We start from the raw sequence: 19768 nt of genomic DNA on the forward strand, positions 1-19768 counted from the left end.
TGTATTGTTCATATGTATCATGCTAGTTTTACATATCCATTACTAAAAGATACTTGGAACCATTGTTTGAAGTTTCATCTGATCTGAAACACTTGATCAAAACCTTTTGCATTTGTTCCTATCCAATCTAAAACTTCTCCCAAAACTAGCATCTAAACAAAACAGCCCTAATTACAATTTTTTTAGAAGTATATTTTAGATTCCAAGTTGGATTTGACTTGAATCCAACTTGTACCTAACCCAATATCAACCTTATTGCTTATATGCTATTTGATGTCATGTAATGCACTAAAAAACAAGATAAAAAAGAATCTTTATGAAAAGATCTCCACCAATACAATGAAATTAGAACCAAAATCAATAGAAATGCTTCATTTTTTAATGGAGCTAAAACCGAAACTTCAAACCACGCCTAGAAGCAATTCAAAGATGCTTGAATTCACCATCATGTGCCGGATTTTAAGTTTAGATGCCCTATGTTTGATTTGAATATAGGTGAATAGAGCTCCAGTCATACCATTTGGGCAATATTTTCTGGTAGGATGAAAACCTCAAACTGTATGTCATTGAAGTTAACAAGCTTAAAGTAGAACATATTATAAGGTACTGGTTTGGCACTTAAACCCACTTGAATTGATCTCAAGCTACAAACCAGGTAGGATGCAAGTTAAACAATTGATCATACTAGAATGCTTCTGAATCATTGCGAATGATGCATCTGTATTGGATGGCAAAATTACAGCACTATTAGGCAAGATAAAAAACGTGCTAAATGCAACTGATGTAGAAAGGAAATGAGTGGTGGTGTCAACCGTTTGAAAGAACATTTGGCTGAAAGGCAAATAAATATAGCAATTTGCACTCAAGTGTCCTTGGAGGTTAAAAAATATATACTGGCTCATCTAATTAGCAAAAAAAAAAAAAACAATCTACACAACAGAGAGAGTCAATGATTTGTAAAGAATTGATGCATAATCTTGTACACATTGATGATGATAGCAATGAGCAGAGTGGAGAGGATGGTGAGAAGAAGCAGATGAGGAGGGCAATGAAAAAGAGCAAAAATATGCATAGAAAGGAGGAAGAGATGAGAAAAAACAGTAGTTGTAACTTTCAGAGATCTAGATCTAGTTCATATACAAAGAGAAAGAGAATAGAAGGGCAGTAGTTTTACTCCTAAGACTCCTGGTGTTACAGCAGATTCACCCTCTCCCTAACCGACAAACAACGGGGCAGCCGCGAGTATCTCGGCCAAATCTAAATCTATTTTAGATTTTAATTTTTCTCTATAAAACAAACCATAAATCTTCTCTTTTTCTTTGACCACAGCCCCCTTCTTCCCTCTTTTCATCTCCCTTTTATTCTTCTCCTTTACTATCAGAGTTCTCGCCATCGAATCGGAGCGCCAAAGCACTACCCCAGCGATCAAAAACCACTCTACAGCTCACCGATCAGTCCCCTCCGATCCCTCAATTTTAATTAAAGTTTATTAAGGTAGATTGAAAATACCTAAATTGGGTTTTGCATCTTCGTCGGCAAATCAGGCTGATCAACGGCTTCAGGTCACTGCCGCTCGTGCTTAGGAGCTCCAAGTTGTTGGCCTCGCACTACAGTTGGCCTCTAGGAGAGCCTTCATGGCTCAGATCACCACCGACCATGAGTTGGGAGTGTTGGTCGTCCTCGGCGACTTCTCCACATCATGTGGTTGCCATGGCCGTGATCGTGGCGGGAAGCTCGGGGTGTGGCCAGTGACCACCGATAGTGGCGATCGCCGGTGGACCCCTTTCCTTTTGTTTTTTTAAGTTGCGGGTTCGGGTTAAATTTCGGATCCATTTAATCTATTGTTGGGACTTAGCCCAACCCGTTTAATTGAAATCTTGTGGGCTTGCGGACCAACCACAACCCAGCCCAATCCATTGGGCTTAAATAAACTTATTCTAGCTATTTAGCTTTAAATCTTAAAAATCATGATATTACTTAATTTAAAATTTTACTGTTATTTATTATTAAAGGTGGTGATTTTAGCACGTAGACTAGAGATTTGAGATTTCAATTGTCTTACCTAGACTCAAGTGAGTAGGTTTACGTACATATTTATTCATATTATATTCCGTACCTTTTATTAGACTACGTATTTCTCTATGTGCAAATTTATTTATTTTATTTTCTATGTGCAAATTTATTTATTACATTTTCTGTGTACAATTTAATTATTATAATCCAGTGCATTGCTATACTTCGTGCAAATTTCAAATTTTAGTAGGAAAGAATATAACTAGTATTGGTATGACTTAGATAACAGTCTCGGTATAGATCGCTTGCGACTTTCCGTAGTGACTCAAGTCTAACTGGAAGTCCATAGCAAAGTTTTATTTTAGATGACTGCGGTGATTTTCTTAGGTGACTCTGGCGGAATTAGAGAACAGTCCTAGGATAAATCGAAAGACTTCCTGAGGTAACTCTAATTTCTCTGAACGGTTAGTAGAAAAGATAAAGTATGTTTATCACTTAGTAACACCTCCTGATAACCATAATCGAATCAACTATGAAGATAAAACCCAAGCATCATTTCGAAGTAACTTCTAATTGATGTGGATCCACACGGTATAAACCCATTTAAGGCAAATAACATTATTATTTTGAGAAAAATTTTAATATGTTGAAACTAAGCATGGTACAAGTTATGACTTACTATTATTATTATTGTCGTTAATTTAAGAGCATGTTTAGTAGAAATTGTCATTTTATATCGCTGAATTTGAAATTTTTTTTAACATTATAAATTTTAGATTTATTTAGTTTTCGAGTGAATTTCACTCACTAAGCTATAGTTGGTTCATGAAATTTTTTCTTCTAATATTTCAGGTAATGGTCAGCGTGGTGACTGAGCGAGATGCACCGGGACCCTACCTCCAATTAGGACCTACTCATTTACCTTTCCGTTCCTTTAGTCTTATGTTTTAGACTATTTGTTAATTCAATTCGTTTAGAACCACATTAAGCATGACATTGATTATTTTCATTACGTTTGGTTTAAATTAAATAAAGCAAATTCTTTTCTTTTTATTTATTTTTGCCATTGTATACTTAGAAAGTATTAGTAAAGCGTTGTGTATCTCAAGCATATAGAGGTACATGGCTTATTACGATTCCGACTTCGGGTCGTAACACCAATGGATACATATCTTTAGAAAAAATGGGTTGTACAAAAACTTCTATCGAGACAGCTCTCAAAAGAACTAAAAATGTAAAGAAACACATTGGTAGGGCTAGCTCTAAATTTTTCTTCTATAACTATATTCATTTCAATATAGCTAATAGTGCTTATTATCACACTATGATGGATGTTATACAATCAGTAGGGCATTCCGTCTCCTAGTTCAGATGATATTGCTACTAAATATTTTAACTCAGAGGTAGATAAGTTTCATACTTACATTAAGATATTTAAACGGTATTAAAATGAATTTGGTTGTACACTGATGTGTGATGGGTAGAGTACACAAAACATAATAAATATAATTAATATTATAGTGTACTCAGGCATGAGGACAATATTTCTGAAGTTTATGGGTGCTACTGCTCATTTCAAAAAATTCAAATTATATTTATCAGTTAATGGATGATGTGGTACAAGAAATAGGTGAAAAAAAGAGTAGTCCAAGTGGTTACTGATAATGGGCCAATTATAAAGATGCTGAAATGCGAGAACTTTAGGATCGAGAAGCATTCGAAAGGGACAAAATGATCTATGAACTGATCAGAAGATCCTTTCAATTGGCTAGAATTTACTTATGATAAAAGGACATCATTTATATTGGACGTCATATGCTGCACATTATATTGATCTAATATTAGAGGATATTGTGAAAGAGACTGAAATTGACATGGTAATATATGAAGGTCAGAGGTTGACAAATTTTATATATAACCATAGTTAGGTTCTTAATTTTCTTTAGGCAGATGACTGATAGTAGAGAGATCATCAGACCCGGCGTCACTAAATTTGTCACTCATTTTTTAGCCTTGGAGAGCATCATATGCTACAAGGATGATATTATACAAATATTTACATCACAGAAGTGATCTATAAAAATTAAGAATATAAAACCTAAAGATAAAACTTTAGATGAAACTTTGAAGAACATGGCTCATGAAAATACATTTTAGGATAATATTACATTTGTCACCATAGTATTTGAGTCTTTTGTCAAAATATTATAACTTGTAGACAGTGATGACAAGTTTGAGATGAGTTTCTTATATGAGACAACGAACATAGCAAAATAATCAATCAAAAAAAATATGGGCTATTTATGAATAAGAGACCAAATTTGACACCAATAGCAAAAAAGATTTTAAGTCAAACTGTGTCTTCATCACAGTGGGAAAGAAATTGTACTTTCTTTTTAATCTATACCAGAATACATAACTAATTGATAATGAAAAGATTGGAAAAGTTAGTTTTTTATCATTATAATATGAGATTGAGAGAAAGAAATTTAAGAAGAAAGGCAGAAAATGAACGACTGATTAATTTAAATCATGTTTTTAATAAAGAAGACCCCTTAACTCCATAGATTAGAGAAATAAAGGACAGGTTATTATATGTCAGAGATACCCCATATTTAGATGAGTAAGTTAATACATTTTTTAAGTTTTTAGGCTTCATATGTGAGTTGTTTTTATTTTCTTATTTTCTTGTCACTTTTTCTAAATTTTTAAAAAAATTCTGCATTTTAAATAATATTTAGAATTACGTAATTAAAAAATAGTTCAATTCGATACAAACTGCCAATACGGCTGATACCGATCCTAATCCCGATCTTGGGAAACCTTGGAAAAACTACCTATCACATAAGTCAAAACTACAAGAGCATTAAGCTTTACAAATAAAAGTTCAAGGAGCACTTTGAATTTTGACAAAACTATAAGAACTTAAGAAGGTACACTATATTTTTTTATATTAACATATATATAGACATAAATATACACATATATGAGTTACATATCTTAATCTTATTGTATCCTTATTTTAAGGTTGTCGTATCAACGCATCCATATCATATCCAAATGCCATATTCATATCCATACTTTATAGGATGTAAATTGTGGCTAGTAAGGCCTAGATTGAATAAAGGGATAAAGGGAGGCCCTCAAGGAGAAAGGTTTCAAAGTCATTTTAAAGCTGCACCAGAGAAAGAACCTTCCCGAAATCCTTTTAAGTGATCTAGGTTTGTTTTGACTAAAACCCAACCCAAATAACTTTCTTCTTCCTATCCAATCCCTAATGATGCAAGTTTAGAGGCCCCTTAATATGCATCTACTGCTACTTCTCTCTCCTCTCCCTCACTTAGACATGTACCTATTCCATATTAGGGACCTTTTAACATCAAATGTCTGAAGTATCATCGACTCATCGTCGATAAAATTAGATAGGCTTCAATTAAATATAATGTTCAACCCATTGGTTTGCCGAATTGGCCGATCTGGATCGAGATCGGCCAAACTCGATCCTAATCTAGGCCCAATCCAAACTCTCTCTCTTCTACTCTTTTTCTCTCTTTTTCTCTCCTTACTATATAGCCATTGTTTTTCTTACAGAGAGATCTAGCTCTGGCGAACTCCGACAAACTCCTGTATATAATTCTTTAATTTTATTTCTTTATTTTTCTCTCAGTTTTTTTTATTTCTTCCACTCTCTCCCTTTTTCATCTCTTTTCTTCTTCTCCTCACTGCACCATGATTTTTTTTCTTTCTTTTTTGGTTTTCTTCCACTCACTCTCTTTCTAATTTCTTTTTCTTCTCAGTTTTTACTGTACCATAGTTTTTCTTTCTTTTTTTATTTTTTATAATTTTTTCTGAATTTTTAAAATTTCTCCTGCCTTTTTAAATAATATTTAGAATTTTATATAATTAAAAAGTTAGATATGATCCAGGCAAACGATACGGCCGATATGGCCCATCCAAACAATAAGTATCGTTTTTCAAAAGGCCAATCCCAATCTCAATCCCGATTTTTTGAATCTTAGTTCAACCAAAGAATTTGCTAGGCGTTGATTGTATGCAGTGGCTAATTTTAACCTATAAGGGTGGCAACGATGTTGTAGTTACACCAAAAAGTCAAATCATCATCATATAACAACAAAAGCTAATAAGACGTAAAGCTTGAAGAAGGTAAAAATAGTATTCTCAAGTTTACGAATTTGATTATAAACAACTAAACAATGGAAGATAATTTACGAATTTACGAATTTGATTATAAACAACTAAACAATGGAAGATCAAATTTGATGACTTACTTCCCCATTCTCTGGCTGTAGTTCTGAAATAATATCTTTCACCAAGTCCTCTCTAGTACCAAGAACCCACTCACTGGAAAAGTATAACAATATAAGGCAACACAACAAACAGTAAATGTGTCAGATGAAATAACGTAAAATTGACACAGATGTGCATATTAAAGTTTAATTGGAAAAGCATCTTTTGATATCCTAACGCAATCTTTATAGGTTTTGGAAAGGGTTGTTTGCATGTATATCCCTCAAAATTCTCTTATTTGCTTGTATAACCCTCAAAATTTGGTGTTTCCACCTATACCCCTTAAAACCATTGGTTTTTGCATGTACACCCCTCAAAGCTCTTCAGACTTGCATGAATATTCCTCAAACCTAAGTAATAATTAAATATGAGCCATTAAAAGTGAAAAGGACAAAACTCCACCACTTCCTATCGCACTTATAAATCTCAACTACAAACCTTCTATTTCCACCTTAGGATTAGTTTTTTTGCCATGGCACAAGCAAAAGCTACAAAAGTGTTAAAACTTTTTCCAAAGTTTAAACATACAAATAATTACAGGCTCAGTTAACAATGCCAAGAACAGGCTCAATTAATCTGAAACAAGGTTCCTAGTTTCGGCCGCGGATCGGGATTGCCTACCCAGAAACCAATCAATTGGTCAGTTTCGGTCTGATCGGCAAAAACCAATCGTATCAGATCTATTTGGCTGAAACAACCCGATATGGGTTGTGAAATAGTCGAATCCCATTTGGATACGACCCGAAACCCACCAAGCCACCAACCTTCTTCGCTCTCTCTACATAGTCTATTGAAGTAGACTTTGATAAGCAAAGTCTTCCAACACAAATCCATAGAAGAAAACGCTTGGCAAGCTCCTTTAACGACAGATCTGGTGATTTCTCCTCTCTCTTATGACCTTAGTTCATCTCTCTTTCTCTTTCAATGTCTCTCCCACTCTCTCTTTCGCTCTCTGTCGCTCACTCCCACTCTCTTTCGCTATCTGTCGCTCTCTCTTGAATTGGGTCAGATTCGGGTCGTGTCACATTCACCTTAACACAAACATGACCCGATTATTAAACGGATCAAATCTAACATACACGAACATGACCCGATTATTAAAAGGGTAACATGACACAAACTATGTAACATGTTTAATAAACGGGCCGTATACACAAGACACGTTAACACAACACGATAATAAGATAACACGACATAATTAACCCGATAACACGGCACAATTAACTCGATTAACAATTTATACAACACAAAAATATTGTGCCAAGGATCAACTTCATTGTTTCAACATACAAAATAATATGACATACAAAATAACATAATAAACTCAAACAAAATAATTCTTGATACAAAATAACAAAACAATTTAAAAAATGAGATCGACACCGTTCACCACCGCCGAATCCATCACTAGCATTCACCACCAGTGCTTTCCACCATTATAGACACTCATAACTCGTCGGATCCATCACCCGGTGTAATCGATGGAGCACCCTAACCTAAAATTGAAAACAAAATCAACCTCCTACAACCTCCCCTCCTCCCATGTATCTTCGACGGCCACCAGAAGGAGGAAGCGAATCTACCCCAACACCGGCAATACAAGATGAGCTCTGGCTTGCTCCGGTACAAATCGGCATCGAGCTCACTCATCAAAGGGCTCTACGACGACTTCCTCCCCGTCAGGACTTCCAGCCCAAAAATTGAGACCATGTTCGCCCATTTCAACAACTTGTCCGACAGGCTCAGCTGCAATGGAGGTGGCCGTTGTGGCAACGACGCAACAACAACAACAACAACAACAGCATATGCTCTACCAATCACATTAACAACAGCAAATCCCGAGCCATAACTCGGTGGAGATCTTGTACCGTACCGCAAGCTCGTTTGCGATGGAGGCAGAGCCAGCAAAGGCGGCAGCGCTAATCTCATCGACCAGAGTAGCTCCCCTACTAGGTTGATGAAAAAAGGAGTAGGACGCAAGGCTTCATGAAAAAGGGAGGGAGGCGGCGACCGATGAAAAAGAGAGAATAAGAGTGAGTGAGAAGTAAGAGTTAGGGTAGGTTAGAATATTAGACATTAGTATATATATTATCGGGTTAGCGGGTTGACCTAACCCGATCCGTATATTTAAACGGGTCAGTGGTATAAATTTGAACACGACCCTATTTGGGTTAGGCGAGTTGACCCATTTATGACCCAAACCTAATTAGACTAAACTCAAACCCTAATTAAAAGACGAGTTGTTATCTTGTCGGGTTATTGGGTTGGGTCAATTTTTGCCACCCTTAACTTCATCGCAGGGGTGGAGTATGGAGAGAGAAGATATGTGGGATTTTTTTCTTTTGGACACAGAGACATCATTCATTGAATCCCGGGTCAGTTTTGAGCCAGATCCATTTCACTAACCCATACTAGGTGGTTTCAATTGAAACAGATTCGATACAATCGATACCCCACTAAAAGCAGTCTATTGACTTATTTCAAGGTATGGCCGATCGCAATTTGTTTCAGCTAATCCGGATTGGGATCTGCCGAAACTAAAAACCATGGTTTGAACTCATAACCTCTAGAAAAACTAGTTCTAAGTTAGATAAATAGTTGATCCAAGAGCTGACGCTGGTAACATACTAATAGTGCATGTCGTAGCTTAAAAAATATTCCACTATGATAAGACAATCTAGAGATACAACAATAATCATGCCTTTGGTCCAACTTTTGGTGTCAACCACATTATCTCGTGTCTTTCCTTACTATTTTTTCTTCCATGACAATTTGAATATAGTAACTCTCAAAGGACCTTCTATCTATTAATCCTTGGCTCTGTTCATATGTCCAACCAAAGTTCCAAGTATCAAGATCTAGATCAACTATCTGAAAAAATAATATGTATCGGCCTATACTTTAAAATAGATTCTAAAATACTGAAAAATTCTAAAAATTAAAAAATAATAATATATAAATTATAAATTACACACATATGAAGTCTAGAAAAATATTAATATTTCAATCTCCATCTCTCTCCTTTTACCACTCTCTCTCTCTCCTCCTTTCTCACACAAACTAAATTTTTTTTCTTTCCCTCTCCCACTCACTCTATCTCCCAATAACTCTCTTCCTCACTCTCTCTCTCTCTCTTGCTAACTCACTCACCCATCTCCTTCTCACCTCTAATCTCTCTCACTTCAAAAGAAGACCCGATGCTTCTCACTCTCCCTCTCTGACTTCCCCCATTTCTCCAAATAATATAAGTATTATAGCTCTAGTTTTTATGCATCAACTCAAATATTTATAAGTTATCATATTTATGAGAATAACCTTGAGTCTTCTTTATAGTAAAATAAAATGGCATTGGCAATCTCTCTAGGAAGGTATATGACGAATGTCAATGCATTTCCAACATTTTGCAATGTGAGAAATGCAATATGTAATAACTAAAGTTCATCTTGGAAACTATCAAGTTGCTCTACCAGCCACATAATTATCAACTTTGAAGAAATCACCACATCCCTGTTATTTATCGTCAATTGTCATTGACTCGTTTCTCTCTTTCTTTTTTATGGGGAGTGGAGATCAGACCCAAGTTATAGTCATTATTACCTATCATTTTGTTACCTAGGCTTCATCTATATTTCATGTGGTGGACCTCATTATGTTATCAATACCTCGTGTTTTATAATCCTTGTGATCACTAGAATATATCATACTACCTGACAAAAGAAAATATCATATAATAATATTAACTATTCCTACTCATATGATGAAAGAGGATATTTTCTCAAGTCCAAATAAGGAGACGGCATGTAGGGATGGAGCGAGCTTTGAATAGCATAAATTATAAGGTACTTAGAAAGAGGAGAATAAAGCATACCTCGTGCAGAATATTTGGGTATGAGGACGTAGAATGTTGGGAACTTCAACAAAGGCCTCAAAAGTGTTAGCTGCTAATTCTGCACCACTTGGACCTACATAAAGATCCATTGCATGCAAACAAATTAATCACGAGTTCTCAAAACAAAGATACACTCTTAGCAAGCTAGCAGATAGTGTATCAGAACTTGGCATTAAGATACTTTAGTGAAATTTGTGTATGTCTCTGGACATCACATCATAAATTCATAATATCATCAATGGGATGTGAAACTAGCGAACTCTATTTAAGTAGACAGTTCAACTCTAAGGAAGGCTCCTGCTGCCTAAATTGCAGCGCAGTATTGCACAAGTCATACCTAAGATGAGCGTCTTTTACTTGATTTAGGAAGCAAGCATCTATTGGGAGCATGTCACTCCATGCATATAACTTGTGCTGATATTGTTATCATCAATCAACTGCCAATTGATAGTTCTATTGGTAAATATGCAACAGAAATTTCGTTGTTATGCAACTAGTATTCATAGTACTACATTGGAGACACATTCCTAGGTTCAAGATGATGACACTTGGTGTGTTGATGAATATATTATCTTGATTGATGAATTTAATTATTTTAAATAAGTATATCTAAGATAGAGAAAATGAATAGAATGCGTATTTAGTAAATTTGAGCATCAATGTAGACAAAAGGTTGAACTTGATCCCCAAGATAACTTTCCCAGGACAGCTTGTTCAACAGAAAGGAGTTAGATTCTATTTCTAAGTTGATTTGGGCATGTCCAGTTGGATGCCATGTAATGCACCAAAAGAATAAATCGAACAATTAGGAGAAAAACACACCAATCAGAAGAAGACCAAAGACAACTTAGTTGGATGCGACGGCTCTTCTATTAAAAGGACAATGTCCAAGATAGGGCTGATAGAGAAAACTGATTCAGGTGTCTGGACCCCAATTAACTGAGATGCAAGATTTTATCATTGTTGGTTATGGTAGATTTGGTTGTGCAATTCAGAGTCAAATTCCTGGTTGACACACATATATCATAGACCATCTATTTAACGATCTAGATCATTGATCATGATTTGGAACCTTCAGAAAATTTTTGAAAAAAGAACAAGAAATAAATGTAAAGTGTCTTAGCTATAAGTAGAAAAGGGTATAAGATATGAGAGATCTAGATTTTAAGTATAGTCCAGCACTTTGCATACCTCCAAGCACATCTTGTACCAGCATGGCTGGACAAGATATATCCTTATCATGATACGCACTCCAACACCCACTAGTAGAGACGACAAAGACAGAAACAGAGACAGAGTAGAGATAGAGATACATAGACATTTGCATAGAGAGAGAGGAGGAAGATAGTATCCCACACAACAAAAATCCTATATTATATGAGAGCATAATGATTTCCACCACACTTGGAGGTAAGTTATTAAGAATTTTACAATATTTCTGCTTTTTCTTACTAGTTCATAAGTTGTTTTGGGTTTTTTCCATGTATACCCCTCCAAAGTTCCTTATTTGCATGTATGCCCTTCCAAATTTCATATTTATGTGTATACCTTTCAAAACTAATGATTTTTGCATGGATACCTTCTAGATTTTTATTTCGACAACTATAAGTTAAAAATTTAGTAATGTAAAACATAAATACCCTTAATTGAAAGGATTTTGTGCATACAAGAATAAGGTAGTTCTGTTTCTTTACAGTTAAACTGATGATATCGTAATGCTTAGTTAGGTTTGAGGATAGCTACAAAAAAAAAATAAAGGTTTTTTAAGGTGTATATGTAAAAACTGTGTTTTAAAGGATATACAAGCAGATAAAAACTTTTGAGGGCTATACAAGCAAATAAGAGATCTTTAGAAGGGTATGCATGCAAAAACCCTCTTTTTCATCCAAAGATCATATTCCTTTAGAGAGATGAGATATTCAGATAAGATGTATAAAGTACTCACCGCAGTAATAAGTAGTCAGAACACGTGCATCAGGTGCATAAGCCCGTATCTCACTAGACATGCTTCGGATTAAATCATACTGCTCCAAATTCAATGGCTGAATATCAAGACAGTATTAGCTCAAATAAAAAGAGTTTTTCATTAGCTGATGTGCATCACATTCTTGCAAGCTACAATGAGAGGTCAGCCAAAATAAGCATGTTAGATGAATAGGATCATAGAGCCACAGAAGATACTAGCAAATATCACACAAACTCTTCATGCTACATGGCTTTTATCCACCTAAAAGAAGGCACCAATGCAAGAGGCCCCATGAATGTGGGAAATGGAAGGAAAATTTATGCACTTTTTATCTCAGGAACTCCAGCTAATTAACAGCACAATGGACTGCACAATAGCATGACCATACCTCGTCCCACAAATAAAAGTAAGCTTTTCTCCAATGAGCCTTTGTCTTCAAGATCTCAACCTCTTTTCTCACAGAATCTTTTTCCATGTCAGTACTGTTGCACATGAAGAAAAAAACAACAGCTTGCATACAGACAAACATATATATATATATAAACACCAACAACGAGTGATGCCACAGGACCGTTTACACAAATAGCTCAAAGCATACCACAAGATGGGTGCATATGGTACAGCATATGCTGCTAATCTTGGATCTGAGTAGTACTCATCAGCTCTTGGATGATCAGCTAAAAAAGCATAAGAAATGAAGAGGAAAAAGGATATCAGTCATACAATGGCAACCATGTTTCCAAAGAAGGATAATACAGAAGCAAACATTTTACAATGTACCTGGCCAAGGACAGGTGTAAGTTAAGACTCGCATGCTATCACCCCATCTGCAAAAGAATGGACTGATCCTGTACTGGAGAAGCCACTTAAAATGACTATCTAATGCATCATACCAGCCTTCAGTACCATGCTCTAGACCAAATCGATCCTCGATCACAGTTTCAGATATCTAAGTCAAGGTCAAAGTTTGAACAGTCACAATCAACAAAGAAAGAGACATTCTCGTTAGTTATTAGACATGCACTAAGGTCACGATTATATAGTCAATTTGATTGCCTCTCTCTCCCTATCTACTAGCATGATTCTAGTTAGGACCTGCAGAAAAGAAGCTCCTTCACAGGATGCATGTAATAGATGTCCAGGAAGAAGAAGCTCATATTGAAGCATATGAGAAATGCTTCATCACCACAATGTTAATCATGCAGAATAAGTTATCTAGTGTAAACTTTCTTGCAAATTGAATCGTCTTGACCTTGTAGACCTCTAATTTGACTTGTCTTTTGAACTCTCAGAAGTATATGAGTATCCTAGAAGTATCCAAGAGTATCCGATTTTATTTTTTATTCAAAAATTTGGATACATAATAGGAAGTATACGATAGGTATCCTTGAAGTATCTGAGGATTATCATACCTGATATGGTATCCAATATGGTACGACTAGAATTGTCTGAACTTTTGATGTATCTATGTTTCCTAGGGACCATCAAAACCACAAAAAAATATCCAATACAAGAAAATCTTATTATCGCCATACATTTCCATGAGAATAATCATATCCAATAAAGAAGAGACTGAAAGAGAATTTAAATTGATGGATACTCCAAAAACAGCAGGAAGTGACGGCGTCAATGGCAGAGTGAAATCCCAGATAGTGACACTAAATTTTAGACGAACAGAAATGTTGGTCATAGTATCTTCATCCATCATGTCACCTGATCCATTATCTTGATGACACTCCTGGAATGTTGGTAAGAGAAGTACTCTCCTCAATGCTTGTGTAGCAGATGTAGTACGGCCAATCTACACATGATGAAAATCATGAGAGTACCCGTTCAATTGGGGTAGCTATAAATCAAAATAGAAAATTACCACTTCCTCCAAAGATTTTCCATCTACATCTTCAACTATGTCAAGGCAGCTTTTCAGTTCCCTATAAAGTTGATACTTCTCATCTTTAACTAGAGATTGTGCTAAAGATCTGCAATAGATAGAAAAAGAGAACCTGACTATACTGATTATAAGAAGTACAAACTACAAGATCGAGAAATAAGTTCAAAACTGAATAATGTAATTTGGCTGTAATTCAGTAGAAAACTACATAGAAAATGCAGACAGGATAGATCATCACTCTGAATCTGTTTTCAAAGCAGTGATAAAAATTTGACCCTCATATTGACCAGGTGGCTGTTCACAAGGGACATAAACTGAGAGCCATATGGACGTCGTTTCACTGTACAGGAGAAACAAATAAATTAATGATAGCTCATTACTATCATCTGGGTTCAATATTGAGAAAACACTCCAATTGTTATATAAAATAGTACCCAGGAAGTAGGTTTATCTGAGGGACTGCTAGATCAACGGGTACAAGAGCATCAGGCACACCTAAGATAGGCACCACACGTCGCAACGTCACAGATTGCCCAACAACTAACCTGCCAGAACTATTATCATCAGTATACTACAGATAATTGTTCAATAGCAAATGAGACTTGTCCAAAAGAAAAAGGAACCTGTCGCCAGAGGAAGAGCATAGGTCTGTACAGTGAACCTGTATCGTTCCTGCAATGCCTGAACTGGCCCAAGAAACTTTTGGACGTAATGCAATCTGAACACTTTCCCTTTCATTTCTCGCCGCCAAAAGAGATATCTTCATTCAAAAATGTTCAGGTAAAAGACATGAGAAAAATGTGACAAAGGAGGATATTTGTGTGTGTGGTTATGTGTCTGTGTATATTTATATATGTCTAAGAATGGATGGTAGAAAACAAGTTAATGATTTTCTATCTTGTAATTCATTAATACATATGATGGCCACCGCAATTCACAGAAATATACAAAACCATGTTTGACATCTAGTATGAGACAAATAAGCTCATCTAGTCATGGCCAAACAACAAAAAAATCAAACAGTTGGATATGGTAATTGGGAATCTTGCAATTAGAAATAATATCGCTGTTTTCTCCAGAAACTCCGATATAATTCTTCTCTTTGCTTGCATCAGATCATCATTTTAAACCACAATGAATAGAATATAAGGTTCAATATTCAGCAGAAAAGATGAAAGCCATAATATAGTTACAAAAAGTAAGTGACGTGAAACACTGAAACAATACAAATGAGTAACGAGATTTTATTCAATTCAAAATTATTTTATTAAAAAATTACTACAGTTTGGCAGGTTGAAAATATTTACTGATTTAGGTATCCATATAGTCCAATTGGACTGTTGAACACCATGTAGGATGGGTTCTTGCGGAAGCAGCAAATAAGACCCATAAATGTAGAAGCCAATAGTTCGAGGGACTAACACTTTGGGCATCTACCACTGTTGGCATAAATAGAGGCGCATGAAAGGACCTGATGAAGATAAATACTTTCATATAAACCGAGGATTATAAAGTGCTTATCGTAAGAACAGCAAAGCAAAATCAGTGAGAAGGGATATAAAATTGAGGACTATAAAGTGCTTATCGTAAGAACAGCAAAGAAAAATCAGTAAGAAGGGATATAAAACAATTCACTATTTCACTAGTAAGCCTTCTTGTTTCATTTTCTCTGCATGCTCTACTAAGTAGTGTCATGTTTCACATTGAAATCACAGAACAGGAAGAACATAGATATCATGAGTAGTAAAAGAGAGTTGCATCCATCCAAATACATTAAAATCTAACTGAAAAAGCACATGTTAACATCAATACAAACATCCAAGTTCATGAAAGAGATACAATCATTCTCCTTGTGATAAAGAAAGAAAAAAATAAGGAAGGGAACCTACAGGCTCCAAAGGTCGGGGCGTTTCTTGCTGCCCAACATTAGCCGTGCTAGGCATACACCACACATGTAATAGATCTGTTGTTGGAATCTTTGTAGGATCAACTGCACCTTTATATAAGTTTGAACCTTGCAAGCCACCATCAATCCAACCATAACCAGTCCCTCCTCCAGCAACACCTTCAACAGGGGGCACAACAAAGTTCTGTGGATTCCCTCCTGTATGAACAAGTTATGCCATTTTAGATTTACTGGGAGCAGGATGCAAAGTTTACATGCCAACTGGTGAAAACAGGACTTCCTCCACATCTGACAGAAAACACCCTAAACAATATATAAGCCTTTAGTCACATTATATAAAGCATCAAGAAAGGGAATAATGTGAAAATATCCAGATGCATTACTCTACTAATAAAAAAATCTCAAAAGTCAACAAAGCATATGCCTTAGATGCTAACTGATGAAACTATGGAACAACACTTCAAGGGTAAAAATAGAGAACAGAATAGACCATAAATTCTTGGAGAGATTAAGCTAGATGAAAACTTAACAGAAGCTTGCAAATTCTAAGTAAAGACCACATAACCCAAAAGAGTTACAAAACACACTCACAAAAATCTGCACAAAAAGCTGCAGACAGAAGTGGAGAAATTAAATTATTATGCACTAAAGTGAAGAAAAAACATTTAAATTCATGATCACATTAAAGATCTCTTGGAGAAGTCCATTAGTATGTAGTAATACCATAGATTCCAGTTTCAGCCGATCTTGATCCGGGCCAAAACCAGCACTGCAGCAGGCGGCTGCTGCAGAGAGAGAGAGAGAGAGAGAGAGAGAGAGATACAGTGGACTAATAGTTAGAGGGGATAGGGAGGAAGAGAGATTTTTAGGCTTTATATGTGAGTAATCACAATGCAAAATATATGATCATCTGAAATAAGTAAAGACGTGATCTAAAATAAAGACTAAAATGAGTACGAAGATAATTCATGTTTTCTAAAACAAAGTAGACACAATTAAAATGCCAGTTCCTGCGCACACATGCAAAACCTGAAGCCTGAAGGATAACTAAAACTTATTTTACAGAATCACAAATTGGAAAGAGACATGCAATGCAGAAATCAAAAAGTTACTGTAACCAAAATAAATCCAACTATCCATTATTTTCCGATGTTTCATTCCTGTATTGCAAGAAAGAAGAATACAAATTTTCAGAATGCCCTACATAATACCTGAATCCAGGCTCTTTTTTCATGTGATAATTTTAGCATCCAAGATGGAACAGGATCATGATCTCACTCTCATATTTATTATTTAGTTCTATTTTTAGTTTTCATTAAAGGAATGTAAAACATCATTCGTTGTATAATTTGTAGATTTACTATTATCTGTAGCTTTCTAACACTATTAGAGAACTTTCAGCCTTTTATCTAGCAGATGGAACAAGTAAAATAACTGCAACCTGAATTCATGGTTCAATCAGTACCAAAAGAGGATTAAAACTCAGAATCTTAATTAAGACAAGAATGCCAAACAAAAAATACATTTATATATGAGAATCGTAGGAAATTGTTTAAACGGACCAAATAAAGATGAAGTGGTAATCAACTATAACTTATGAACATATCAATCCAAAGCAAGGGAACTCCAAAGGTAACAGGAATGTAATTGCCGAAAATTTTACTGAAAGAATGCAACCGTTAACCTATCACTGTTACACCAACACAGAATATCATGATCATAGTTTATCTATTCGGATCATACTATAAATACATCATTCTTTCTCCCATTAAAAAAAACACAAGCGAAAATAAGGTACTCCGCATTTCATCAAGTGCCAAAAGATACACTTGGAATTAGAATTCAACAGCACATTAGCCAATTAACCAACATTTCCTCTTGAGGCAAACATTGCAGTTGTTGGGGCTTGATACGATATCTAATCAGCAAAAAAACCAGCAGTATACTTCGATGAAAACCATATCCAAGCGCTTATACCAATTAGTATTCACCTAGGATGATCCCTAAAACCCTAGAGCCGAATCAGAAGAAACACAAAGGCAAGTAGATGATCACGATCAAATTCTATTACCCGAATTATCCATCTCTCCCTTTTTCTATCCGGCGACCAAAAGCCACTCAGTTTACACCTCTCTCTCTCTCTCTCTCTCTCTCTCTCTCTCTCTCTCTCTCTGGTTTCTTCTTTCTCCCTCTGTGCAGAAGAGGACGAGCGATCACATGTCCGCAGGAACAGCAATCTCGATGCGGTGTGCTACTCAGGAGCGCACCAACAAGGCAACAAGAGCTGGTAGATCGGGTCTTCCACGTGTCACGGTTTAATGTGTTGATTTATTAAGTGTATTAGATTAATTTCGAGAGGTGGAAAGGGTATTTTTGTAATTTAATTATATTTAATTTTCGATTTGTAATAATAAACTCTAAAACGAGCTATATAAATATATAGCTTCTATTATAATAAAATGTGCATCAGCTTAGTGTTATATGCTAAATAAAATTATATAATATAATCAAATTGCAAAAGCCTTAGCTCAGAGACAAATTTTGCAATCTAAGTTTCTGTTTAATTGATTTTATTAGATTTTAAAATTTTTAGTATATATTTTTTTTCTAGTTAATACATATTTTGTTATGATAGAATGCATATCATTTATATTTGCGATATATACTAGAGCTCATTATTACTAATTAAAAAAAATAATATAGTTAAGCTGTAAAAACCCCATCGATGATGACAGGAAAGAACATAGATCCTTACAAATTTTTTTTATTCATGAAAGTTTAGTAGGTGAGGGAGTTACACAATAGATAGATAGACGAGTGTGATTATTTAACAGAAAGATGAATAGTTACGATCTAAGTTTTGGAGAAAGTAGATTTAGAAGTTTTAAGATATCATAATTACAATATACTCTTAAAAAATATATTTTTACTAATTATTATAATATTTTATACCTTGTTCACCTTAACCTTATTTTAAAACCTCTTTTTATTGACATAGTTGGAATATGACTTCCTTTTTCAAATATTTAGCAACATATCACCAACAAAGGTGTATTTGTTAGTCTCTATTGCAGTTCTTGAAAACTCTCATCACAGCTATCATACAATTCAAAACTTGACAATTTGGTATCTGGTGTGGTTATTTTCGTAAGTTCATTTGCAAATTCGATAATACAGTATAAATTAAAAAAAAGAAAAAAAAACTTCGAACTTCTCTACTACTCACTGGGTGTAGTTCAATCCATCCAATATTTGTATTTATATTTGTATTTGGAGGGTTTGTGGTACCATTCTATTTAGATGTTCAACCAAATCAATACAAGCCATCCACATTTAGGGATGTAATTGAACCGAATTCAGTCGGATACATGTAAATTAAATTCATATCCATTTAATTTTATTGTGTTTGTACTCAAATCGGAGTATAAATGGAAAGCTAAATATAATATCCATATCTAAATCATTTCTTATCGTCATTTCAAACTCGGGTCAGATCTGAATATAAACGGGACAATAAATTAGACTCCGATGTCGATAATATAGTATACAAGGAAATTTTATAAAAAGATATCTAAGAGACATATCATAAAACAATAATTTGCCAATCATTTATACCTTATTAGTATTAATATTTTAATGCATTACCAAAAATAAAAGACTATAAATGTGCAGAACCATAAAGGCTCCGTTTAATTCCTCGCTTTCCATCTTTGTTTTAAGATTTTTTTTTCTTGAAATATTATGTCCATCAAATATCATACTAGAATTGGATCCGACCCAAATGGATCGGATACT

At 35.0% G+C, this 19768-nt stretch overlaps 1 protein-coding gene across 3 annotated transcripts in view; it reads right to left on the minus strand.

The window, feature by feature from the left end:
* The window catches only part of LOC140786609 (uncharacterized), a 35724-nt gene extending 17498 nt beyond the window's left edge, over window positions 1–18226 (minus strand). The window contains exons 1-13 of one of the 3 annotated variants that reach the window (XM_073135175.1): window positions 18045–18226; window positions 15957–16171; window positions 14691–14827; window positions 14502–14612; window positions 14306–14407; window positions 14047–14155; window positions 13777–13977; window positions 12957–13104; window positions 12775–12853; window positions 12565–12658; window positions 12156–12252; window positions 10190–10283; window positions 6303–6375 (exon numbers count right to left, since the gene is read on the minus strand). In XM_073135175.1, coding sequence (XP_072991276.1) covers window positions 6303–6375; window positions 10190–10283; window positions 12156–12252; window positions 12565–12658; window positions 12775–12853; window positions 12957–13104; window positions 13777–13977; window positions 14047–14155; window positions 14306–14407; window positions 14502–14612; window positions 14691–14827; window positions 15957–16171; window positions 18045–18057 — 1473 coding nt within the window. In that variant the 5' untranslated portion in view covers window positions 18058–18226. Of the gene's footprint in view, window positions 1–6302; window positions 6376–10189; window positions 10284–12155; window positions 12253–12564; window positions 12659–12774; window positions 12854–12956; window positions 13126–13776; window positions 13978–14046; window positions 14156–14305; window positions 14408–14501; window positions 14613–14690; window positions 14828–15374; window positions 15533–15956; window positions 16172–18044 lie in introns of those variants that run through there. The other 2 variants (XM_073135174.1, XM_073135176.1) reach the window with 2 other exon arrangements.
* Window positions 18227–19768: the final 1542 nt, after the last annotated feature.

This window comes from Typha latifolia, chromosome 4 (genome assembly GCF_019914945.1).
Source record: "Typha latifolia isolate L0001 chromosome 4, TyphaL0001v2, whole genome shotgun sequence".
NCBI lineage: Eukaryota > Viridiplantae > Streptophyta > Magnoliopsida > Poales > Typhaceae > Typha > Typha latifolia.